The 27207-nt window shown below is 41.4% G+C and overlaps 1 protein-coding gene across 2 annotated transcripts in view; it reads left to right on the top strand.

The window, feature by feature from the left end:
• adamts18 (ADAM metallopeptidase with thrombospondin type 1 motif, 18) overlaps window positions 1-27207 on the top strand; it is a 108808-nt gene that overhangs the window by 30254 nt on the left and 51347 nt on the right. The window contains exons 4-12 of one of the 2 annotated variants that reach the window (XM_041789524.1): window positions 4467-4755; window positions 5648-5862; window positions 9632-9715; window positions 9828-9987; window positions 13146-13251; window positions 14385-14522; window positions 14600-14753; window positions 16123-16218; window positions 17104-17252. In XM_041789524.1, coding sequence (XP_041645458.1) covers window positions 4467-4755; window positions 5648-5862; window positions 9632-9715; window positions 9828-9987; window positions 13146-13251; window positions 14385-14522; window positions 14600-14753; window positions 16123-16218; window positions 17104-17252 — 1391 coding nt within the window. Of the gene's footprint in view, window positions 1-4466; window positions 4760-5647; window positions 5863-9631; window positions 9716-9827; window positions 9988-13145; window positions 13252-14384; window positions 14523-14599; window positions 14754-16122; window positions 16219-17103; window positions 17253-27207 lie in introns of both variants that reach the window. The other variant, XM_041789516.1, reaches the window with a different exon arrangement.

Below are 27207 nucleotides of genomic sequence, written 5' to 3'. Positions count from 1 at the left end.
AACAAAACATTTTTCAACCCTATCTTTACACTAAGATCATGACCACCAAAATGCTTTCTTAACTCAAACATCTAAAAAGCAATTCTAAAAGCCAGCTGGTGGTGTCATGGTGGATCAGTCCAGTTCTCTTTCACAGTCTAGAGCCCTTTTTACAGTGCAAATCTTCAGCAACTTTCTAACAATGTTCTACCATCAAGCCTTTGTATTTCTCTGAATCTGCTTATGGCTGACCATATGCCTTGCCCTGTCAGCTTCATACAGCTGTATAACTTGCTAAACTCTGCTATAATTTTCATTAGCTCTGTCTTGCTGCTTGCAACTAGGTCTTGGACAAAACTCATCTTGCAGTGACAAAGGCTGCCAATCAAGAGCCACCCACACTATCACATCAATTTCCTTTTATTGTTGTTGTGTCGGACGCCAGAGCAGTTTCACCACGCTATAATGATACCACTTACATACATAATAAATCTCCCCGAAAGCTGCAGTTCTCTTGCAGACTGAATAAAATTGTCCTCCAGGATTCTGCTTTATTTTGCCATATTCATTTTACTCTCTGTACAAGGCTTCGAAGGCCGGCTGCTGAGAAGCGTCCTCGCAGCATGATGCTTCCACCTCTGTGCTTCACAGTGGGGATGGTGTGTTTGTGGTGATATGCAGTGTTAGTATTTTGTTTGTAGGCACTTGTAAATGCACCTTATGCCACCTCCAGCAGTGGATCAGGATCGAAGAACTTCAGTTTACCATTTCACCTTTTTGTGTTTTATGTTGCAGACAAGGCAGGAGTAGAAATATCCATCTGGGTGTCAAGGAGGGTCTTGTGGTTAAAAATTCAATTGTTCCCAGGGAGGTTAGGCTTTAGCTTTTTATCCAGCTTAGTTTGGTGATCCCTAAAATGAAAGTTAAGACTTGTTGTTACATTAAATAAGAGTGTTATTTTTAAGGTGTAGACCTAGATAATAACAATATGTAACCATGTCCCAGTGTTTAGGGACAGTTTAACTAATATGGAGAGACAGTGGGAGCTGTCAAAATACAATTGTTTGATCTTGTGGAAGAGGAATATTTTAAAAGGTGGATGTTTTTGCTTGTCAGGTCTGTCGTAAATTCCAGGCACAACGACAGATGAAAAAAGAGAAAATGAGCACTGACAGCACTGCATGCAGACGATAGACACCTCCTTTGACCTCTTCAAACTCGGCTTTGAATTCTGGTCTATTTTGGGAGGCTGCAGTCATTTTGGCAAGGACCTCCTATCTATCTTAATTTAAGTCTTTGATTTGTTATAGGTTCAGTCCTAAGCCCTCTGGGAGTTTTTTCCTCTCCACACTGAGGCTTAGGGTTGAAGCTTTCTGTGCGATGTAGCGGGAGCAGTTAGCTGTGAAGGTTCTGAAGGTTGTTTTGGCAGGTATTGATGTGCTTGAGTTCAAACCATTGACACTACACAACAAAATCCCAACCTGTGGACCATGTGGACCTTACAAGTAATGAAGTTTGACAGTTAACTTCCTGTTAAACTGGTGAGGAGGGATAGAAAGAGGAGATGATTTATGGATGTGCTGTCAGCTGGATGTTTAGAGAGGGACATGGATGGATGATGGACAGATGTAGGGTGAGACAGAGGGATAGTTTGGGCTGATGATGGCTGCCTGCCATGTATCTAGGCAGTGTTTTGACAACAGGAGCCCCGCCATGGCTTCCCTTTTGTCCTGCCTCTGTTTATTTTGCCACCTGCCAGCGTGGGGGGGGATGGGGTCAGCCCAATACACACATGCACACCCACAGTTGGGAAATAGATCAAGTGCACATGCATAGACATACACTGAGAGATCAGAGGTCATTGGGTCAGAGAGTGTGTGTGTGTGTTTTTGATCAGTTTAGTGAGTCTATGCCCTTATGGTTGTGTGTTTTTGTGTGATTGTGTTTGGCAGGTTGAGGGGTTGAATTAGGATGAACTCTGTGGTCAGACGGAATGTTTGAGGTTCAACAGCTCAGTGTGTCGGTTCAGGGGGCATCTGAGGATACTCCACTGAATCAGAGAACCAAAACACTGAGCTGTTTGCTCTGCTGCTCGCGCTGTATGGCAGGACACTGGGCCCGTTAATATTTCTGCTTTTTCTGTGGACCAAACTAAATGCAAAGGCAGAATTCATGCAGTTTGAGCTTGAGAAGTCTGTGAATACATGGACTGATGAGAGAACTAAACGATTAAAAAATAAAACAAACTCAATGCCTGAAAACTTGGGGCACTTTTTAAAATGTAAATAAAAACAGAATGCAATTATTTGCAAATCTCATAAACCCATATTTTTTTTTACAATAGAATGTAAAGAACATATCAGATATTGAAACTGAGACATTTTACCGCATTTGCTCATTCTGAATTTGATTGAAGCAACAAATCTAAAAAAAACTAAGGACAGGGCTTTGTTTGCCATTTTGTAGCATCCCCTCTTCTTTTAAAAGTCTGTAAACATCTGAGAAGTGAGCAGACCAGTTGATGGAGAGCTGGGCTCTTCTACTGTGAAGCCATGCTGTTATGATAGATGCAGTGTGTGGTCTAGCATTGTGTTACTAAAATAGTCAAGGCCTATCCTGAAAGAGACATTGTCTAGATGGGAGCATATGTTGCTCTTAAACCTCTATATACTTTTCTGCACTGATTGTGCCTTTCCAGACGTGTAAACTGCCCATGCCATAGGCACAGATGCAACCTCATACCATCAGAAATGCAGACTGTCTGTGGTTTTGTAAGCGAATTTCAAACTTTGATTTATCTGATCACAGAACATTTTCCATTTTGCCTCAGTCCAGTTTAAATGAGCTTTGTCTGAGAGAAGACAGTGTCATTCTGGATCATGCTTACGTATGGCTTTTTCTTTGCATGATACAGCTCTAACTTGAATTAGTGGATGGCACTATGTTGACAAACCATGTAGTGATTTCCAGCACAGAATTGTTACTGTTTTTAATGCAGTGACAACTGGGGGCCTGAAGATAACAAGCATCCAATATTAACCTTCGTCCTTGTTCATGCACAGAGATTTCACCAGATTCTCTGTTATTTTCATGATATTATATACTGTAGATGGTGGGATGCGCAAAATCTTCACAATCTTAAGCTGAGGAACATTTTTCTGAAATCGTTCCAAAATTTTAAGATGTATTGTTTTTTTTTTTTTTGTTTTTTTTTTTTTTTTTTTTTTTGGCAGATTGCCCATCTTTACTTCTGACAGACTCTGGCTCTCTAAAATGCTCCATTTATACCATTCATGTTACTGACCTGTTGTCATTTAACCTTATGAGTTGCAAAATGCCCCTCCAGCTGTTTTTCATCTGTACCACCTAGTTTTCCAGCCTTTTGTTGCTCCGTCCCTAATATTTTGAGATGTGTGGCTGCCATTGAATTCATAATGAAATAATATTTTTCATGAAATGGTAAAATATCTTAGTTTCAAGTTCTGATATGTTTATATTTATTGTTGTGAATAGAACATGGGTTCATTGCATTGCATTATGTGTTTATTTATATCATACACATTGTCCCAATGTTTTTGGAGTGTGGGCTGTATATCACTGGCATCAGGCCAAAACTCCATTTTTACCTCTGCCAAGGAGGTTATGTTATCGGGTGGGTTTGTTAGTTTGTTCGTCGGTTAGCAACATAACTCAAAATGTTATGGATTGATTTTGATGAAATTTTCAGGAAATGTCAGAAATGGCATAAGGAAGAACTGATTAGGTTTTGGGACTGATCCGGATCACCGTCTGGATCCAGGAATTTTTTAAAGGATTCTGTACTGTTGGGAGATAGGGCTAATGGTTGAGGTCTGCGCTGTTCCCACTTTACACCAGGAGATGGCGGACATGAGTAACTTCAATCCCAGCAGTAGTTTTTGGGTGTGTTTCTTTTTAAAGTTTTGGAGTTTATAGAGTTAAAAAGGCGCACGCCCAGTCGAGGAGACGAGTCGGAGCGTAACAGAGAGAAAGACAGCAAAGCCCTCTGCCATGACTTCCAGTCGTCCGGTGAGACCATGGGTGCATTTTTAGGCACCCATAGCGAAGCCAATACTTTGCCTCACCGTGTTTCCACACCACTGGGGAGAGAGTAATTGGCGAATGCCCTGGTGGGGGGCACATGGGGACGGATCCAGGAATTTTTTTAAAGGATTCTTCACTATTAGGAGATAGGGCTAATGGCGGAGGTCTGCGCCCTCCGAGTGCTTTTCTAGTTCTTTTTTTTTTTCATAAATCAGTGCTTTTGTCACCCGTTTCATCTGATTTTAACTTATTTGACTATGTCATTTCAGTGTATATAATTGGTTAAAAATAAGATAGGGTATTGGGTGGGGGATGATGGGGGTTTTCTGTACTGTCAGATATCTTTCAAATATGTAACAACTACAATAAAACAATTATTTCTGCATTATTGGGTACTAATATCTATGTCTTTCTGTGTCTTTCAGTCAGGTTTGATCCGTGTGTCTCAGGAGGAGTACTTGATCGCACCGCTACCCCAACACCTAGCAGACCAACACAACTTCAGCGCCCCCGATGGTCACTACCCTCATGTTGTCTACAAACGCTCAGCCGAACACATTGTGCACAGAAGATCCAGCAGTCCATCTAGCACCAGTTCTGCTGTCCTCGAAAACCCCTACCTCCAACACTATCATTACCAGCACCATCATCATCACCATGACTACCAGCATGGAAAGCTGCAGAGGCAACACTTCTGCGGACGCCGCAAGCAATGTATGTAAGGGAACCTTATATTCCTTATAGATAGCCATCTAACATTTATGCATTCACACATATACTGTCATGTATAAGCTCAGGATGTGCAAACTATGATGTTAACTATCACCATAGCAACAAAAATTTAACTTTGGCTCATATAGTCACAATATACTCAGTCACATTACAATGCTATTTCTACAATTTCAGCTTCCGTGTGATATTTAGCATTCAATGCTAAACAGTGAAATCAGTATTTCTCTGTTATAGTCAGTGACTTTTTCAGTGTTATTCATCTTCAAAAAGTTTACATCTGTAACACAAAGCATTATTTATTTGCTGTCCTTTCACCCACTTCACAGCGTTGAAGTGTCTGGCTAATTTTCAGTAGAGGGGTAAATCCTAAATTTTTCCAGTATGTACATCAGAACTTATTCATCTTGAAGATCAGTGTCTTAACTTAATGCTTCTGAGTGCCTTGCTTTAATTTTTTGAGATTAGATAAGATAAGATAAGGTATACTTTATTGTCCCAGAGGGGAAATTTGCCTTGGGCAGTAGTGCAATGTACACAGCTCAAAACATACACTGCACGCAAACATCAAGATTAAGAATAAAATACAGAGTCTTAATGGCCTCATCAGCCTGAGGCTATCCGACTCACAGGTTAGTTTACAAATTAATCTTTCCCTTTAGTGCTGAGAGGTAGAAGGTAGCATGGGGAATGAATTTCCTGTCCTTTCAACACCAAAGCATGCACCCTTATCACCCGGCACGAGCCAGGAAAGAGACATTCATTCATTTGACCCTCACTGCCAAGTTTCTCCGTCTCTCTCCCTCCCTCTCCCTCTTTCTTTGTCTTTCTCTCTTTTCCTCTCCTCTTCCTTCCGGCTTTTTTTCTGCCCATCTAGATGCTCCTAAGCCTCCTGGTGTGGATCGTTTTGTCATGCCTGATGAGTTTGAGATACCTGAGGCAGAAGGTCCAGGAAGGGCAAAGAGATCACCCATTAACTCTAACAGGGTGGGGGGTCTGAATGTGGAGACCCTGGTGGTGGCAGACAGGAAGATGCTGGAGAAACACGGCAGGGACAACGTCACAACCTATGTCCTCACGGTCATGAATATGGTGAGATGGAGAGAAGGGAGGGGAGGGAAAAGAGCAGTTGTCATGAAACATGTTAGTTAATGGTTAACAGTGGAATTATGAATGAAGTCTGTTTGTAGGAGCTCATATCTAACATACATTATATATTTATGGTGGGAGACTGTCCAGAGATAATTATGACCTATTAGGCTAGGTTTTATGACCATGATCTACAAACACTCAATATGAACATTAAACTGTTATAGTAATAGACTATAGGTAAGCCCACATAAGACAATAGTGCAGCAGTGCGGGAAGCAGAAATGCTGTTATAAACAGGATAATAAATCATGAAATTCAATATACTTAGCATGCTGTAATACATTTTTCCTTTGCCGAGTGGTTGGCTAACAAGTAAAATTGTGTGAATAACAGTGGAAGAAACTGTACCAGACTGTTGTACTGAAGTAAAAGTACAGTTACTTTGGTTAAGATTTACTTAAGATTTAATTTTTACTTCATTTAATTTACTTCATAGAATCATGAAGTTCAAAACACACTGGCACAATCTAGCATGGATAGAAAACGACTGCAGTGGCACTTCGGGCCACTGCTCTATTTCTGACTGTTTTCCCAAGAACAGTCCGCTGCCATAGTAGCAGCTCTGTTTGAGAGCACAGAAAAAGAAACTTAGCCCCATTTTTTGTTCATATTGTAGAATAAACAGGAGGCCTTAGCTGTTGGTGAAATACCACTGCTTCTGTTGCTTTTTCACTTACCCAGTGAGGCGGGGAGGCAATCTCAGAGGGGGCTATCCCTCTGGGATCAAGCAGCCAGTCCAGCAGTGGCTGATGGGGAGTTTAAAGGTTGACAGACTGCTGTTGGTTGATGGGGACAACACTTGAGTCGTGTCGGATGACGTGACGTGCCAGTGCGTTTTGGTCTCTAGTTAAGACTAGATCCTGGTTAGGTTAATTGTACACAAAACAGCCTGTGAAAGAGGTGTGAAGATGCAAAAATAAACTCCAATTTGTGCAGCAAATCGACTTGGCTCTTTCTGAACTACACTTGGGCTGAGAAGACAAATAATATTTATGCAGACATTTCAGTTCATCTTGGGCTTTCCTCAGTACAGAGTGAGGCTGCGTGGTGAACCTTACATGTGTTTTACTCCACAGGTGCAGCCAATCACTGATCAGTAGTCTCTTCAGGACTGATAGAACTGTCAGCATGTTAAAAGACTTTTACAAAGTGTTTAAAAACACTTTGTAGGTTATCCACTTCAAAGTGTGTCCTTTTTCCCCTTTTTGGATCAACCAGTCACAGCTAACATTAGAATGTGTCATAACTAGCAGCAGGGCCAATCCCACCTTCACACTAAGATAAAAATTTTTGTGCTTTCCTTCCTCAGAGTTGTTCTTAGAGTGTTCCTAAATCACTTTTAAGCTAGGATTCCTTGCTAGGGGTTTTATGCAGTTAGAGCTCTCTGAGAGGATTCTCAACAGTCCCTTGTCAGTTAATCTACTCAAGTAAAGGTAGAAACTAAGTCATTTAAAGTTTACTGAAAGTACTGAGTAGCTACCTTTGGCTTTCACAGTGAAACATGATCTTTCCTTGATGTGCAATAACAACAAGACAATATGGATCTTCAACTGGGTTGTTTATTATTAGGTATGACTTAACCTAAAGTACAATGCAACAGCAGTTTTGGGATGAATGTGGCATGATTCTCTCCCTATTTGCTACTGACTGCCATGTGTTGTGAAAGTTTAACTACTGACCATTTTCTTGTTAAAAGCTTGGACTTCCTGCTCTTGGCTTTAATGTTGTTTTTTTTTTAACACAGTGCTTGATGCTTTTTTCAAAAAGTCCTCAAAATAGGACAAGTATACAAAAACTACTTAATTACAGTAATTTAGGTGAATATATTAAGTTACTTTCCACCCCTGTTGAATCACTTTTTAATCTTACCTAACCTTCACAGATCTTGAAACAAGTTAGAATGGCTACTAAAATAATACAGGCTTTTACAGTCCATTAGGTCCATATTAGGCAATCTGTAGCATGCCCAATCATGTTTGAGCCCAGATTTTTGAGCACTGTGAGTGCCCTGCTCAGGTACGGTACACCTCCTTGAACTAATAGAATAGGTGGGCCACAGCACTGTCATATTTCTTGTTCAAGCAACAAGCACAGCGGGCAGAGTGGATGTGATGTCTAATTGGTGCTACTTTTCTTCTTGAAAATCATTTAAAACAATGGTGGATTGTTTTCTGACTGAAACAACTCAAAATGTGCCACAAGTTGAGGAAAGTTACGATCATGCTGGCTTTATATGTCTGTATTATGCCACCTACTGTGCCTGCAAATCTTGTAAACAGCGTGCGTCATATTATGACAAGCTCTGGCCAGGTTAAGCTGGAAGCAGTGTGAGTCCAGGCCAGCTGGGATGGACTGGTAAAGTGAGACAAGTGGGGCTTTTCCATTACATGGCGTGGCTCAGCTTCACTCGGTACGGCAGTCCAGCACTGCAGGAGATTTGCTTTTCCACCACAGCTGAGCTACCAATTTGAGGGCGCGTCTAGAGCTGATGACGCAGTGTTTTGAGCCCTCCTCAATCTCTACACTGTCTGATTTGAATTACTTTACATCGTTTAAAAGCAAAAATCAAACTGTAGACCAACAGTGCTGAAAGCTGCTCTTTTAACATTCTCTCTCTCCCTCTCTCTCTCCCTCCCCTGTCCGCTATCAGTAAACAAAATGAATCACGCTTATCATCAAAAGAGATTTTTCCTGCATATAAGTTAAAGAGCAGTCTTCTGATTATTGATATCTAGGTCTTAAAAAAAAAACAGAAAATGAACACAATCATATTTTTGGGTTGGGCAGTGACAACGGCATGCTTAACTAGCCCCAGTTAATGAATTAAAGACAGACTCCGTCATGGGCTAAATCTTATGGACATCTTCAGCATTTTATTTTTCAAAGGTCTAGAATGCATTTGTCTATAAGAAGGGGACAAGGTCAAACTTTTGTTATTAGTGGGTGCAGAAAAAGGTGTATTCTTGGATCTGCCTGGTACTTCCTGATACTTGCCAGTGTGAGAAGCTGCGTGCAACTATGGTATGCACAAAAATCTCAAGTTTTGTTCTGGTGTCATAAATACTCTGTGTCATACAGTGAATGCTGACACCGCTTTAACAGAGTTAAGGACAGCTGGAGCAGAGGCAGGGATAAAACGTATGTCCCCCATCTCCCTGTGGAGTGAAAATTGATCATTGAGGGGTTACCAGTAGCAGAAGGGGTAAATCCCCCCAGCAAATTGGACGCCGTGAAGTGCTTCAACGTCAGCGTGGCGCGCTTGACGGTGGGGCTGACCTGCTTTGGCATTTAAGTGCAGTTCGGCATGGCTCAGCGCAGCCAAACTGCCGATGGAAATGCAAATCAACACAGCTTGGTTTGGCTCGGCGTGGCCAAAAGCCGTAGTAGAAAAGCCCCATATAATGCCTCATAACAGTACAAGGTATCAGGCTCTAGTGTGAGAGCTTGATTAGTGACTTGGATGACTTGTTGTAGGATACACTTTTGTTGTTGTGCAATTAAACTTGTTTTTCATCACAAATTATTCAAGGGTACTGCACCCCCACTTCTTTAGTGTTTGAAATTTAAATGATTAAGGAACTATAGCTTCTTTTGTCTCCTTATCAAAGCTAAAAATCACTTTAATTTCTGTCAAGTGGAGTGGCTCATAAGGTACTGAGAAAACTTGTATTATTAATTTTGCTGATTATCATTTTTGTTTGTATTACAGGTTTCCAGCCTTTTCAAAGATGGCACCATTGGGACGGACATCAACATTGTAGTGGTTAGCTTGTTACTTCTGGAGCAAGACCCAGTGAGTGGATTCAGACTTCAGCTCAGCAAAGAAAATGTGGTTTAGAGCTGCACACGTGTGATTGATCAGTCACTGTTGGTGAGTTTTTCTATTTCTCTTCTTTCATCTCCAGCTGGGCTTGACCATCAATCATCACGCGGACCAGTCCCTGAACAGTTTCTGTCAGTGGCAGTCAGGTCTGGTGGGGAAAGGTGGGAAACGGCACGACCATGCTGTTCTCCTCACGGGACTGGACATTTGTTCATGGAAGAATGAGCCCTGTGACACTCTGGGTAAGAATGTTTTTTAGCCAACTTAAACAAACCAAACTATTTATGATAATATTTCTAGATTTATTTATTTTTAGTAGTAAGTGAAGCACAGGCTCATTGGTTCTTGAGCAATGATAAGTTTTTGTATCACATGGACGCTACCTGCAGTTTTGTCTTCTTAGTGAGATGATGTGCAAGTTAAGACAAGCACCAACATATTCATTGTGGGGAAAAGCATCATCCTATTTTAGTGAAATGCTTGAACAATGTTATAAATTAACAGGCCTAACCATCAGTTCAAACAGAACCATTACTGAACTAAAATTTCTCCCCTGTTGAAGAAGTTGATCTTGTTCTAATTTATGAATCAGAGTTTTTTTGCGCACCTTGCTGTATTGCTGATTTGAGTCCTTCAGCATCTTTAATTTGGAATGAAAGGTTGTTTTCTCACATGGTTTCATATGATTAGACTGTTTTTGCAATCTCTGTGGTCTCCTACTCCTGGACGTTAAGAATGTCAGATCAGGTATCAGATCATATGCTGGTCCGCCACTTTAAGGCATCAACCTTGGCCCTGTACTGCTCTGGCCTTCTGATGGCCATCCTCTAGGCCTTTGCCAGTCTCATGCTCCATCTCACCAGATATCCTCCAAATTGACCCCAACCCACAGGGTCCTGGGCACCCAGTATGTGGTGAGCTGGATCAGGCCAGGGAAAGCTCACCACGTGCCTGTAGAAGCGCAGCTGCTACTCCCTTATTCAAAAGCCGACCCTTCCCATCCTGCTTTTCTGAGCACGTCAGTATAAGACACATGGTCCTGCCAACGATACTCAAAAATATGTTAAAGAGAAGTCATCACAAAGGAGGCAAGCCAACTCCTTTGGCCATTAGTCAACAGCAGAGAAAGACCGGACAATGGACCAAAAGATTTTCATGGGTGCCCCACTGCCTTAGCCAGTGAACCCGTCGCCAAATGTGCGAGGCGAAGTCTGTGGTTGATCTCAGCCTTGCAGTTGACGGATTGATTATACTGCCAAGATAGGTGAAGTGCTGCACAGCTTCCATGTGCTCGCCATCCTTTGGATGAATCCTTTGTCCAAAGAGATCCATCCATCCATCCATCCATCCATCTTCATCCACTTTTCTGGAGCTGGGTCGCAGGGGTAACAGGCTAAGCAAGTCCACCCAGTTGTCCCTTCCCCCAGCGATACTTTCCAACTCCTGCTGGGGGATCTGACCAGACAGGATATGTAATCCCTCCAGCAAGTTCTGGGTCTTCCCTGAGGTCTCCTCCCAGATGGACATGCCTGGAACACCTCCATAGGGAGGCGGCCAGGAGGCATCCTGATCAGATGCCCGAACCACCTCAACTAGCTTCTTTCTATGCGAAGGAGCAGCGGCGCTACTCCTAGATCCCTCCAAATGTCTGACCTCCTTACCCTATCTCTAAGGCTGAGCCCAGCCACCCTCTGGAGGAAACTCATTTTGGCTGCTTGTATCTGTGATCTCATTCCTTTGGTCATTACTCAGAGTTCGTGACCACAGGTGAGGGTTGGGGAGTAGATCGACCAGTAAATTGAGAGCTTTGCCTCTTGGCTCAGCTCCCTCTTCACAATGCCTGCAGTACTGCTGGTACTGTGCCAATCTGCCTGTCAATCTCATGCTCCCTTTTACCCTCACTCGTGAACAAGACCCCAAGATACTTAAACTCTTTCACTTGGGGAAAGAACGCACATTCCGAACTTTTCAGCCTCCTCACTCAGCAAGTTAAGAGCCCCCACAAGGACATCTGCAGTCTCTGCAAGGATCAGCATCATCAGCAAAGTCCAGATCAGTCATCTGGACATCACAAAATAATACTCCACGGTCTGCTGTCCCTGTTACCCACCCCATTATTCAGTCCATTCAGGTACTGAAGAGTGTAGAAGCTACAGTATAACGCAACCCTGCCTCACTCCAGAATCAACTAGGAAGAAGTCAACGATGTAGCCACTACACTTCACAGCACTCTGTGTACCAGCATATATGGTAGACATCAGCTCTACGAGCCAATGTGGGATCAGGCAGAACTCCAGATTTCCATCATCTCTCCTCACGGAGTTAAATGCCGTTTGGAAGTCAACATAGGCAGCAAGCAACCCTCTGTTGTACTCCCAAAAGTGCCCAGTGAGGACCCTCAGTGCCAGCATGTGGTCAACTGTAGATCCAAGACATTAGGAAGAATACAGGTTTAACACATAGACTGTATCAGTCTTATGTAAAAAAAAACAACAAGAGGCTGATTTGATTTCAAACTACAAGAAACCAGTGTTTGGTATGGTTCGGTATGGTTTGTTCAGTATATTCAAGGAACAACATTATTTCACTTAACTCATCTCAGCTAACATTGTAATCATATTGACAAAATATTCAACAGCTGAAACTAATCTCTGTTGAATTGTTATCAATATGCAGAGGCAAATAAGACAAAGCATGATTCAAATGATTTTTTCTGCTTAATAGACAATCTGTATGCCCTCAAAAAACTTCATTGAAAACGAAAATTACAAATCAAAATCTAGCCAAGACTAAGGTCAAGAGTTTCTGGCTTCAGCAGCAACAACAATCATTCAGTTATGTGTGACTGAGATGATGCCAGTTTTTTTAAAGGCCTAAAATCTCGCTCTTTGAGTCATAGACTCATTAATCAACCACATATTGATGTTTTTACCATAGATTTTCTTTTTGTGGGGGTCCATTAGGAGTAACCACTGCCAGAATAGAAAAAACAAAAACTCTGAAATATTTTCTTGAGCTTGTCAATATCAGTGAATCCCCCATGCAGGATCACTTATCTTCTTCCTAATGCTTTCGGATCCAACATCAATAGTAATGTAAACTGATGAACTATCACAGTCTAGGATCAAATTTAATTTAGGCTAAGCCAGGGCTTGTGAGGTTGCAGTTTGCAGCTGGTGTGAATTCCCCTCCATATGCATGCATTAATGCAATATTGAAATATGACTTTGTTTGCCTGCCAAATCCTAAACAATGTGTTCTATTATAGCACAAAGAAAGGAGACAATAGGAATCTATGTTACAGATGTGAGGTTTAATCGTGTTTTGTTTTCATGCAGTATGTGTATCATCGATGATAATTAAGTATGTTATCTTGCTGCTGCTTTCTTTGTCTGTGCAGGTTTTGCTCCCATCAGTGGAATGTGCAGTAAGTACAGGAGTTGTACCATTAATGAGGACACAGGGCTGGGCCTGGCTTTCACCATCGCTCATGAATCTGGACACAAGTATGTTTAACAGAGACATCATCATGATAAATGTAACCACTAATGCAGTTTCTGGAGTACTTTATATCTTTGGCACGTGGCACAAGCTGGCAAATTGTAACGGTAGACCTGGATAAGTGAGTCAGGTTTATTTAAGTGCCTTTATTACAATGGTAGTCACCGTAGCGGCTCTGTGCAGTGAATGCACGACATGAATATAATAAAGGATGCCCGCATACAAAGATGTCCTCAAGATTGAAGATTCAGGTGATAGTAGAACAGTCAATTATCACCTGGTCAGTTATCACCTAAAGAAGACCTTGTGATTTAGTCGAGTTTTGTTGAGGAAGTGTGTAGACATACAGTAGCAATAAAAGAAACATTAAAAACAACCCAAAGTAACTGCATTAAGAGCATTAGGTTAGTGCACTACTTGACTTTTTAAAATGCAACATGAATTGAATGAAAAATGCAGAAGGGCCTGTGTGTCCTCAAAATGGTTCTTTTCTTTTTGCCCAACATTCTCTTCTCACTTCTCTGGGCTGTTTGTTTGGCCACTTTGAGTGCAAGTTGGAAATCTTTGTTGTTGTCAGCGTGTCGAATCATGTGGAGCCTGACTTGTCTCGTCACTATTGTGACCAAAAACATTTAGAAGAAGCCTGCTTAAGCTGTGTTTGTCTATTCTGAGCTGTCTGTGAAAGACAGTAATGATCACAAAGGCACTTTCAGGGGATAACATTGGCCAGAACCAGTCCAGATTAATAACAGATGTAAAATACAATGTATATTGTTGTTTTAATTGATTGTGCCTATGCCCACATGCTCCTTAATCACAATATATGTCAGACTGGGGACAGCAGGAAAATGATCAAACATATCCACACATTTATACTATAGTGACATTTATGGTTTGTGCCTGTGGGGAAAAAATGTCATATGAAAGAAAAAACAACAAATAGGCTGGATGATTAAACACAAATATTAAGTGAAAGTGTACCATACAGTGTTGGTTGCCAACATGTTGTGAACGTAGACCATTGTTCGGAAGTTTTTCTTAATATGTTTCTGTTGGTATTGGAGCCTTAAACTATCATCAGCTTACAACAAGAAAACTGTCATGCTCTTTCATGGTATTTAATCATTCATTCCACCAGTTTTGGGATGATCCATGATGGTGAGGGGAACCCTTGTCGCAAGACAGAAGGCAACATTATGTCCCCCACTCTGGCCGGAAACAATGGTGTCTTCTCCTGGTCCACCTGCAGCAGACAGTACCTCAGCCGCTTCCTTGGGTATGCCTCAATTCTGCATGAAAGCTCACAATCACAATTAAAGTTTCTGGCTGACTTGGTGGTTTGCTGTGTTTCAGAACAGCACAGGCATCCTGTCTGGTAGATGAGCCCAAGCAGATCGGTCAGTACAAGTACCCTGAGCAGCTCCCCGGGCAGCTCTATGATGCAGACACACAGTGCAAGTGGCAGTTTGGCTCTAAGGCTAAACTGTGCAGCCTTGATTTTGTCAAGGTATGATACTGTTTCACATAAATTGTTTAGTAGATATAGATAACTATACATCTGATCCAACATCACTAGGTAAGCTGGACATCACATGTATAGTTATCTATGGGAGTGATGCCAGTCATCATCTTGATAGGATATGGCATTTGATTATGAAAAAGCAAACTTTTCTCCGCATTAAATGAATGGGGCAACAAACGGAGGATCATGCTTATAACAGAGCCTGTTTTGTGTAGATACATAGAGCTTCATAGAAAGCTGTTGAATAGTCTGCTTTCGCAGACCCCAACAGCCCTAAATGAGGTTTTATTCATGAGAATGAGACACGCTAGATGAACCTCCTGTAATGAGATGGAGCACACAGATTGTATGGGGCCTCCAGTTGTCTGCTTTACAGCTCTAATGATGCAGTGCTTAATTGGCACTTTATTAATTAGCATGATGATTGCACAAAAACCTCTAACCCCCCACATTTGACCCTCCATTAAAAAGCATTCCATCATTTGAATGGGAGCCTCCACCTCTGAGGCCTTGTGGTCTTAGTATAAGGCTTTATGTTTGGTGCTTTCAGTAATGTCGATTCACATGTAAATGATGTTTAAATCACTACAAGGTTTCCTCCTTAGGGCTGTAATTGGTGGGAAATGGACTCTGCCAAATCGTATATATGACAGATTAGCACACATGACATCGTCTTAGTTATTCAGGACTTTTTTAAATCCCTGCTGCTATGCTTCCTTAACAGAAGATCAAATACTGCATCTGCATTTCTTTAAGCTGTGGGTGGTAAATTAACCTACACACTGATGAACAGTGGGTTTCAGACTGCCTTTCAAACTTCTCCCCTTATTGTCCCTAATGGGCTTCTGTAGAATGAATTTTACAAGGCAGAGTAGCTGTCCACCACCTGCTCAGCATCATAGTAGAGGAACACCACAAAGACAAAGATCCAAGCCTTCAAACACAGCAACCATAGTTGTCTCTTAACCTCCCTCTTTGGGTTTCTGCCTCTTTGCCGCTTGCAGCTGGGCTGGTTGCCAGACTCTTCCGCCTGTCTTTCGACCCCAGCTCTCCCTCTGTGCTCACTTGCTCGCTCTGTCTCTGCATTGTTGGGTCAGCTGACACATACAATTATAGTCCTTTTCATTAAAGAGGTACGTTGATTAGATTTGACACACAGGCTTTATCCCCGGTTATCAGGCCGGCAGGGGCTGATCGACCAGCGTGATGGTGGTCCTGGCAAGAAGCAGGTGGTGCTGGGTTGAGGAAGAGGAAAGAAGAGGGGATGGGTGTCAGTTCAGACTCATAAGAAAAGCCGTGGTGGAAGTTAATGCCATACCTGGGAGAGTACTAACCATGTGTTTGTGTTTGACAGGACATCTGCAAGTCGCTTTGGTGTCATCGCACAGGGCACCGCTGTGAGACAAAGTTTATGCCGGCTGCGGAAGGCACCAGCTGTGGTCCTGACATGGTGAGGAAACATCTTAATATCATCAGCCTCCCAGAGTCCCTCATCTGCTATAAATCAGGACATTTACTTGGAGTTACAAAAAGACCATTTATTGTGCAAGTCCAACTGAAACTCTGGAGTAACACACAGAAAATGTGGTTAGTGTCAGTTGACTGATCCACATGTCCCCCTCAGTTTGATCCAAATGGCCTAAATGTTCAATGCATGCTTCACATATCACTCCACCTGCTGTGTTGAAGATGCACATAACTAATTATCAGTCATTCAAAATTAAGCTTTAACTACCAAATTGAGCTATAACTGTAGCTTGACTCAACTGTTTAGGTAGACATTATGATTACTGGACAAATATGCACCTTAAATGTAGTTTTACAGTAGTATGGACTTATTTTTGTAGATGTACATTCAGATTTAGACAACTTTAAAAGGAAGAGTGAATAAGAACAAGGCACAGGTATGCTTTCCGCTGACCCCTCCACGATGCACTGGTCAGCCCCTGGCTTCTGGACAAGCCCAGCAGACCCACGAAAAGCGTAGCTCATATTTGTTCTGTTGTGTTCAGACTTGCTGCTCATGAAGCATTTGTGCATCGAGGATTCTCAGCTGGATACAGGATGGTCAGACTTGTCTAAGAGACAGAAGTGGTGATGTGTCTTTGTGCATTGCTTGGCCTGGGTGTGGTTCATGTGTACGTGAATATAGTATGTGAATTGTGTTTCTGTGTTTGTGTGTTTTGGCAGTAGCCGACACTGCGGGTAACCAGGTGTTGTGCTGGGCATTTGTCCAAACCAGGAAACTCATGCAGAAGCTCTGGCTGAGGCCCAAGCAAGATAATAAAGCTTCACCAGTCTTTTTTCTCATTTCTTGTCTTTTATTTTTCTCTAGTGGTGTCGAAGAGGCCAGTGTGTTAAATATGGGGAGCATGGTCCTCGGGCAGTCCATGGGCAGTGGTCCTCTTGGTCTCAGTGGTCAGACTGCTCTAGAACCTGTGGAGGAGGCGTCATGTTCAGAGAGCGATCCTGCAGCAGCCCGAGGTATAAACCCTTGCACAAACTCTCATAATCTTCTAATCTATTGATATAACTCATCATCTCTTTTATACTGTTAACAACCAGCCAAATAAAAGACAGCATGATTAATGTTGTCATGAGGCTGAGTCTGCTAGGAAAATCAGAGCTGTGGTTTAGGCCAGAAATCCAAAGTTTCTTCCATTTCTAAACACCTGAAAGTTCTCTCTGCCAGGTAGCTTTCAGCACTGATGTGCTCACACATACTACACATGCACACACTTGCACACATGTGCATGCATTTGCACACATATGCACACATGCCCTTGATAAAGGCTCCCATCAGTCAGGCGGACAGTCCAGACTGCAGACAATCTCACCCCATGATCCAGACAAGGAGAACCTCCTAATAGCTTGCGCTTTTCTCGGAGAGTTGCCAAGACAGTCAGTGAGTGTCCCCCATTGCTGCTCACTCACTCAAACATAATTCTGGGTAATTCTTCAGACCCAGATCCCACAGTGCGTATCTCTTTGTTAACAAATGGCCCTGTACATGTCATCACACGAACGTGAGAGGTCTTCATTTAAAAACATGGTGTTTCATAACAGACATACAGTCTCTTATTGTTATCCTGGATTTAAGAGATTTATTAGATTATGTAGGCTTATATTCCCCTTTAATACAGGAGATGACTGGGTTTATTGTTCTTCTGTCAGTGTGGTGCAATTGGCTTTGCGATTGTCTTGGCTTGCACGTATTTAACAACCCCCACGACAGTGCTCTGCCTTAAATTCATGGTGAGGCGAGGCGGCATGTGACAGGATATTCAGAGGAAAGCCCCCCCCCAATTCACTTGTTGCGGCAGCTCATTAAATATAATACTGTAAACACATTGCCAAAATGGGTAAATTGACGATATAACTGGTAACTAAAATAAAGACCATACATGTTATGTACAGTGCATTAAGAAAACATTCCTAAAAGGTTATTTCACAGCCAGATTGCATTATAAAGCACGGAAACCAAAGCCCCACACCAAAGTATTTACAGCTGCATCTCAATAAATTAGAAAATTGTGGAAAAAGTCAATTAATTTCAGTAGTTCAATTTAAAAAGTGAAACTCTTATATTTTATAGGCTCATTCCACAGTACTTGGTTGGGCTCCCTTTTGCATGAACTACTGGTCAATGCGGTGTGGCATGGAGGTGATCAGCCTGTGATACTGCTGAGGTGTTATAAAGCCCAGGTTGCTTTGATACTGGTCTTCAGCTTTGGGTCTGGTGTCTTGTGTAAATTCTCTATGGGGTTTGGGTCTGTGAAGTTTCCTGGCCTGTCAAGCAGAGGGATATCATGGTCATTTAACCAGCTTTTGGTTCTTATGGCAGTGTGGGCAGGTGCCAAGTTGTGCTGTAAAATGAAATCAGCTAGTCCATAAGCTTGTCACCAGAAGGACGCATGAAGTGCTCTAAAGTTTCCTAGTAAACCACTTCATTGACTTTGCACTTAAGAGAACACCATAGACCAACGGCAACAGATGACATGGTCCCCCAAACCATCACTGACTGTAGAAATGGAAAACACTGGACTTCCAGCATCTTGCATTCTTCAAACCTCCTCTACATGCTGGGATCTCGAGTTCCAAATGAAATTAAAAATTTGAAAGAGGAACTAGGACCATTAAGATGGTGCTGTAAATTCCTTGTGAATTCCTTGATACATCTGTGTGTGGGGGCTCTTGATAAACGGACTCTAGTCTCAGCCCTCTTCTTGAGAAGCTCCCCCAAATTCTTGCATAGATTTTTTGACAATCCTCTCAAGTCTGTGTTATCCCTGTTGCTTGTGCATCTTTTTCTACCACACTCTTTCCTTCCACTTAACTTTCAATTAATATGCCTGGATACAGCACTCTGTGAACAGACAGCTTCTTTAGAAATGGCCTTGTGTGTCTTACTCTCCTTGTGGAGGGTGTCGATGACCGTCTTCTGGACATTTGTCATGTCAGCATTCTTCACTGTGACTGTGTTGTAACTTAACCAGTCTAAGAGACCATTTAATTAAGTGGATGTGTATTCAATGTGACTATGGCACTTATTTATGAGATATGCTATAGTTTCGGGTAATAATTGGGTAGATCCACATACTAACCCTTGGAACCCCAAGGCAGTTTTGGCTGTTTGTGATCCACCTGCATTTTTATGTAAAAATGCCAGCAGAATCTCAGCCTTTTTAGAACCCCAAGCCTGTTCCTGCTATTTTTGGGCCACCTGTATTTTAATGCAAAAATGCCTGTAGAATCTCAGCCCTCCGAAGCAAAGATGTCAGATGAATGTATCAAAAGTTTTATGACCAGAAAGACAAAGTTAACAAAATGGAAATTCAGTCTCATAGAACTTTATACAAAACCAAATCCAGATAAAAAATGACAAGACAGGCCTTGTCTATTATAGAACAAACCAATAACTGAAACTATCACTATCATCTATCTTCATAACCCATTCTTGTTTTTCATGCATTTGGTGTTCCACTGTGAAAATGCTCATTAATCCATTTTAGGATTGCAAACAATCTCTTTTCGTTATCTGGCCATAAAGGACTATTTTTCTATACTTTTCAACTGTCAGATGTCTACAATGTCTATTTTTGATCTTTGGCTGTGAGGAGGATCAGCCTGGTAACTCACTGAGTGTGAGACAATCAGCGCAGTGCCAGGTGTTTATCAATTAGTTCAGTGCCAGGTGTGGGTCAATCACTGCACCACCAGGTGTTTGCCACTGATTGGGGAAGGTGTGGCGAACTTCTGTAAACTCCTGGGCCCGGTTGTTCAAAAGGTGTAATCCGGATAAAAATTATCCGGATTTTGAAATCCCTTTTTTTGCTATCCAGGATCACGTAATCCGTCTTACTTTTGTCCCAGTTGTTCAAAGCAAAGTTGGATTGGATCAGTCTGATCCAAATCCAAACTTTTCAGGATTACCAAATCCAGATAATGCATGCTCTAAATTAGACTTCATATTACTCTGAAAGCTGCTAGGTGTGTAAAACAAACAAACAAACAAACAAAAAAAACTGGTGAAAAACTGGTGGAATAGCCAGCATGGGGTCACTCAAAGTGGATTTATTTTAAGAAACAAAAAGAAAGCACATAAAGTAGAAATACCCCATTTTCAATGACTTTGACAAGCCAGACAATATCTGTCCCACAAAAAATAAAAAAACGCAAATCTACATTCCATGTGCTTCAAATTCAAAATTAAAATTTCAACCTATAGACATTCAAAGAAAAAAAAAACAACAACACACACATTCAGCCTTCTTCTTCTGTGGAATGCCCAAGCTTTGCTTTCAGGAGAAGGATCTCAAGTTTGGCTTTGATTTGCTGCAGTTTGGTTAAAGTAATTTGTTCCTCTGCCAGGCGAATCTGTACCTCTGCTCTTTTAGTTTCTCGTTTAAGAAGTGCCCTATAGGCATCATCATCCTCTTTGTTTGGCAAAGGACGTTTTAAGCCTCTTCAACTTCCTGTTGGAGTGATTACCGTCTCTACTTGTGCAGTTCCACCTTCTCCCACAGTAACAGAACTGAGATCAAGAATCACAGTTTCCTCTGAATCCGTAGGAAATGACTCACTTTCCTCTTCAACTGTGGGCTCACCATCCCCTACATCACCCTGAATCCAATGTAGGGCTTGTGAATGCTTCCCACCAATAATATCAAGAACCAAGTCAGTGTATTCACCTCTTTTGAAGGGCTTGTTGCCTGTTTGAGTGTTTTTTGCTTCTGCATGGTCCTTTGTTGCTTTGGCCTTTAGATTCTTCCATCTAAATTTCACCTGATCAGTGGTCCTTTTCTGGCCAGATCCTGTGGCATTTACATTCTCTGTGATTTCAGCCCAAACATCTTTTTTCTTCTTGTTGGTCAATTCTTCTCCCTTTGTACAACTAAAACGTCCTACTATGGAGGCATAATGATGCCTTACACCTTCCAGCAGTGCATGGGTTTCTGCAACTGTGAAATTAGATCCTTTTGAGTCCATGGTTCTACCTGTTTGTTGTGGTGCACAGAGACTATATAGGCCCTGGGCAGGATTGATTGATTGATAGAGAACAAGGTGCAGCTTATCAGCTCATCATTCAGTCGTCTCATTCAGTCTTTCTCAGAGGACTTACACAGGGCCACTGATATGGCAGGTGTAGTCCATCGCCACTACCATTTTGGCGAGAGAATACAATAGAAGGGTTTATGTTGAGCGTACAAAACCACTAGAGCAATACACCAATGAGGAGCTTTATGCTCGATTTCGGTTTGGGAAAGCTGATATTAAATACATTGCAGACCTTGTCAGGTCAGAGCTTCAACGCAGAACCAGAAGGAGTCACAGTCTGTCTGTGGAAGAACAGGTCCTCATTGCTCTGCGCTTCTATGCATCTGGGTCTTTTTACCAAGTTGTTGGTGACAGTATAGGAGTAGACAAATCAACTGTGAGTAATGTGGTGAAAGCTGTGTCAGTCACTTTGTCCAGCCTGGCCTATGAATTTGTTTGTTTTCCAAGGGGTGACCAGATTTCCCAGACCAAGCGCAAGTTCTTACTCTTGGGGAACATGCCCAATACTATTGGGGTTATCGATTGCACTCATGTGTCTATACAAGCCCCCCATGAGAGAGAGTGGGAGTATATCAACAGGAAGGGAAGGCACAGCATAAACATACAACTTGTGGGTGATGCTGACCTCCTCATCACGAACTGTGTTGTGAAGTGGCCTGGGTCTGTCCACGACGCAAGCATCATGAGAGAAAGCGCTCTGTACAGAAGGCTCCAGACCAACCGACCAGATGGCATAATATTAGGAGACAGTGCCTATCCACTCCTACCATGGCTGATGACCCCTTTTCTTGCACCAAGCACACCTGAGCAGGCACGCTTCAACACTGCTCATTCCAAAACAAAGTCTGCTATTGAGCGCTTACATGGAGTCCTGAAGAGGCACTTTGCATGCCTCAGCTACTTGCGAGTGGAACCCCAAGGAGTGTGCAACATCATACTTGCTTGTATTGTCCTGCACAATATTGCTACAAAGCGGAATGTCCCTCTCTTTGATGAGGTCAATGATGCACCTGAGCCAGCTGAAAATGAAGATGTACTACCGACTTTCTCTCAGAATGAGAGAGTGACTGGACATGCAGTAAGGGATGCCATTGTCAGAAATTATTTTTGAACAATGATTTTTGGATATGTCTGTAAATATTACGTTTCCAATTAGAGTTAGAATTGAATACTTTGTTGTTGATTTTGACAGCTTTTGAGAGGATTATATTATTTCTACTTTACTGGTCTTTAGTGTTAAGTAGTCCATAATTTAAACTGTATGGTCTGAAAATCAGTTGAAAAAATATCAATAAATAAATGTGTATCTGCTTCATGATGAATGTTATTTATTTGACCAGTTTTGTCCCTGAAGTCCACCCTGAATCCACCAAACTGCTGGGATCAGAATAATCCTGTTTATTTGGATCAAAGTTATCCCAATCCTACTAAAAAGTTTTGAACAACACAAACTAAGGGTTTTATCCGGATTAAAACCAGGATTGGATTACATGATCCAATCCGATTTCAGAATCCGATTTTGGCTTTGAACAACCCATTTTCAAGCTTTGATCCAATCCATTATCCAAAATCCAATCAGATTACCTTTTGAACAACCGGGCCCTGGGGCTGCAGCACTCTGTGCTGACTCATTATCTCACCATCAGAGGTATTGAGAGCATCTCCTTGTGTTTCTTCTTGTGAGTGTGAAAGTCAAAGGTCACATAAGCATTGATTTATATATTTCTTGATTACATTCTGTGAGAATAACTAGTTGCCTAGGATTAAAGATTATTGGGGCTGGGAAGCATTAACCAGTTTTTTGGGCTCTCCCTTTCACACCAATCTGGTGATCTTTGTTTTCTTATCTGAAGATACATCTCTCAGTCTCCCTAAAAGTTTGTGTTCACTTCAGCTGCACGGCAGCAGTGATTTAGTTTCCCCCTTTTCTCAGTATTGTCAAGAACGGGAGTTTTTTGGTTGTGGGTTAGTTTTCTTGAGCTTTTTTATTTTCCCCCTTTTCCCATTTATCACTTGTGATTTAGTGGTTATCCTTCTGGGATAACTTTTAGAAACCTGTTGTTTGCAGTTGTGTCCCACTGCCACTCCCACCTGACATTGGCCGGCCCCGATTGGTCGATATCACCAAGAAAACACTAGAAGAAGAAATAAGAGCATTGTGATTGGCTGACAGGTGAACAGGAAGTTGTTGTCTTTTACTTCATGTGTCAAAAGATAAAACAGCTAGCAAGACTGCTAGATTTTATAGCTTAGAAAATGTCATAGCCCTGCAATTGACTGGCGACCAGTCCAGGGTGTACCCCGCCTCTCGCCCCGTGGCAGCTTGGATAGGCTCCAGCCCCCTTGTGACCCCCAGTGGGATAAGCAGTATAGAAAATAGATGGATGGATGGATGGAAAACGTTGTATATATATAGTCGTATTATCATGGATTTAGCAACGTGGATTTGTAGTATCAGAACTCTAGATAAACACTGCACTTGGTTCCTGGTTAAAAATGTCCTGGCAGGGTTATAAACACCAGAATCCGTCCAAAGATTGGCAAAAAGGTAAGTAACTGATCACCATTAAACTCCATAGAGATCCATCTAATGGTCCCTGAGATATTTTAGAAAACGCATGCACTACAACTTGGGATTAGCAGTGATCCCAAAGGTTTTAATGTGTTGTAAGCATAATTAAGCAATAGATGTCTAGTTTTTCAGAACAACCTGGACTATCAGAATTTGTGTAGGATGTGGGATGCATTTATCAAAAGTTGTATAATGACCAAGTAACTGAACAAACCAAAACTGAATATCATAGAACCACAGTCAGATCAACAATGAACAAGCCTTTTTACATTTGCATTTAGTTCTTACAGGCTTTGTCTATCAGGAGATAAAAAGAGAACTTTCTAAAAAACCAACAACTAAAACTTTCACTTTCATTTATCTTCATAACACCAGTTCTCATTTTGCGTGCATCTGGTGTTCCAGTGAGTGAAATGCACACGAATCCTGTTTTAGTAGGGCAGATGTCCTCTTATCATTGCTTGGGCCTAGAGAAAGTTTGCAGATCCCTCTGTCTCGTTCTGATTTTTGGCTGGCCCTGAATGGTCAATGGTCGCTACCGCCAATAAACAATAGAATACGTTTTTTTTTTTTTTAATTGCAAAAAGAACATGATAAATAGTCATATTATTATGGATTTAGTAATGTAGACTTGCAATATCAAAGCTCTGAATAAACACTTCTCTTAGCACCTGGATTAAAAATGTTCTTTTAGGGATAAAAATGCCAGGAGCTGTTTGTAGAGCGGCAAAAAGGTTCGCTTCCACTTACAATTCAACAACTTCATAGAGATCTGTCTAATGCTTCCTAAGATGTTGTTGAATCTTCAGTTTAGTCATATTCAACATGTAATGTGGGGCTGGTTTGAGCCAAAAAATACTCTGGTCAGATTCCCTTCCCAGTCCAACTCTATCTTTGACATTTCTTTTATTAGATGATGTTTACCCTATGAAGGCTTACGTTAGTTGTTTTTTTGATATGATTTCAAAGACAAAATGTAATTTAAGTTAAAGACAAATCAATGTGAAGCTGGCCAATTTGACTTTTTGCAGTTCATGTGCTGTCACTTTAAACATAAAAACAACTGTTTTGGCAGATCATCTCATTAGATTCCATTTGAAATGTTATCCTCCAGTTGCACGTCAATTTCCAAAAGAAAATATAGATTTGACATCATCCCCACTGTGTCTAGGACTGTTTCTTCTCATCTGCCGGCTTCATCAGTGCTTACTTAACAGCCAGGCAGACACTGATGTGGCTGTTTAGTCCGTCACAGCCGATTCGTCTCTTAATCCCTTTGGGGGATCAAAGACCGAAAAGTTTTCTGAGGCAGACCTACCCTCATATGATACACATTATACACCATGACTGGCAGACCATAAAGAGTGCTTTAAACCAGGCTACCTGTCAAGTTCATTTATCATTCCTGTGGCACTTAAGAGGTCTTTGTAGCAGCGGCTGCTGAAAAATGGGTTGATGCTGTTAAACGGTGAGTTATGGGGTCAGTGGGACACAGAGGGGATGGAATGATGGTGGGGCTGAACAATAAATCCAGCAATGCTAAGTCACAATATACATATGGTGAGCTTACTGGTTGTCAGATCCCTCAGAAGTCTCATGGGAAGACTAAAATTAAGCAGATGAATGTCCTTATTTAGCATTTCAACCCCATCACCCAATCCTTGTTTTATGTGCAGCAAAAAGGGCATAGGGTTTGTGTTTCATTGGGAAATGCTGTGTTTAAAAAAGGACAGATAAATGGGCCTTGAAATGAAGTCACTCACCTAAACACACTTTATTCCAGCTGCTGTCTGGACCCCTGAGTCACGTTTTGGTCCCTGAGTCATGACATTCAGAGTGTGTCCAGTGTCTGTCCCCAGTAATCTGTGCGATTATTTTGGCAGGGCCCCTCCACTCTTAATCTGATCACAACAGGAAGGATTAGCCTGAATCTGACTGCTTGTCTCCAAAGTCCACTTTACCCCTAAACTGAGCTGTCTGAGCTGCCACAAAGATGGCTGAAGGTTGACACTTTACAGCACAAAGGTTTTGATGTCCATGTTAAGAGTACTGGGTATGTACAGTGCTTAACAAATTTATTAGACCACCACCCAAAGTAAATTAACCCTAAATTAACAGCATTGGTAATTACCAAAAACAATTTTTCATGTTTCTACAATGGCTACTAAACCGATATGTAAAGCTCTTTAACCAAAAATGATATTTTTAATGCTAAAATATAATTTTTATTGTTATTCATGAATTTTCAAATTTACTGATTTACAAAAAAACTGAAAAAAATAGTAAAGAACATTATTATTTCTTGATTAGTATGTCAAATTATAGTTATTTACTTGCATTCCTGAACAGAAAAAATAATTTCTGACTTCTCAGAGAAGCCTAATGAGCCAGCTCAAATTTGGGTATAAAAAGGTGAATTCAGTTTGAAATTCTTCATTCCTGTTCAAAATAGTAAAACGTGGAGAGCTCACTGAAAATGAAAGAGTCTGCATTAAAGCACTTCATGATGCTGGATGGTCTCTGAGACAAATATGACAGGTGGTCTACTAAATTTTGTTAAGCACTATATATCAATGCGTTAGTCGCCATTTTTACCTAGACATTTTATCTAGACATGCAGCTTTAAACAGTGTTTAGCATGGCTTTTTCATTTACACAGGATGTCGTCAGCAACTAACTTTTCTGTCAATTAGATGCAATTTTAAACTCAGGATAGTTGACAAGTCTAAAGTCAGTAAACACTCATAAAACAGTCGAAGTTGACCACAATTAAACCACATGGTTCAATGCAGGATCACAGCGTCCACAGGAAACAATGTTATATTGGTTTGCCAAGCACGGCTTACATTATCAATGCCTTTAGTTAGAGGTGTCTTCGACTAAGGATTGTCATAGTTGAATCTGATTCATCAGATTTTGCCTTTAGTCGACTAATAGTTGAACAGCGTTTCCGCTAGACTTTTTTGTCCCTGGTCAAAATGTCCGGCAGTCCTCAAGAATTCTGGCCATTTAGAACAACTACCAGACATTTGCTTTAACATTATTTTACTGCATTAACAGCAGCAAAATGCATAAATCTCTATTATTATTTTTTTTTTGTGTAAGTGGTTTAAAGTATCAAATGAAAGCTGCGCGCTTTTCCTTACACACACAGTCAGTCACACAATATACGCCCACGTTAAACTCATAAACAACAACAGTTAGCTTCAAATTAGCACCGTTAGCCTGTTAGCACTTTGGCAGCTATCATAACTTTGCAGCTTACAACAGCCAAATACCATCCTTCACCGACAACAACGAAGCATCCAA

The sequence above is a fragment of the Cheilinus undulatus genome, linkage group 1 (genome assembly GCF_018320785.1).
Source record: "Cheilinus undulatus linkage group 1, ASM1832078v1, whole genome shotgun sequence".
Taxonomy (NCBI): Eukaryota; Metazoa; Chordata; class Actinopteri; order Labriformes; family Labridae; genus Cheilinus; species Cheilinus undulatus.
Note: the sequence above shows the minus strand (reverse complement) of the source record. Positions and strands in the feature narration are given on the sequence as shown.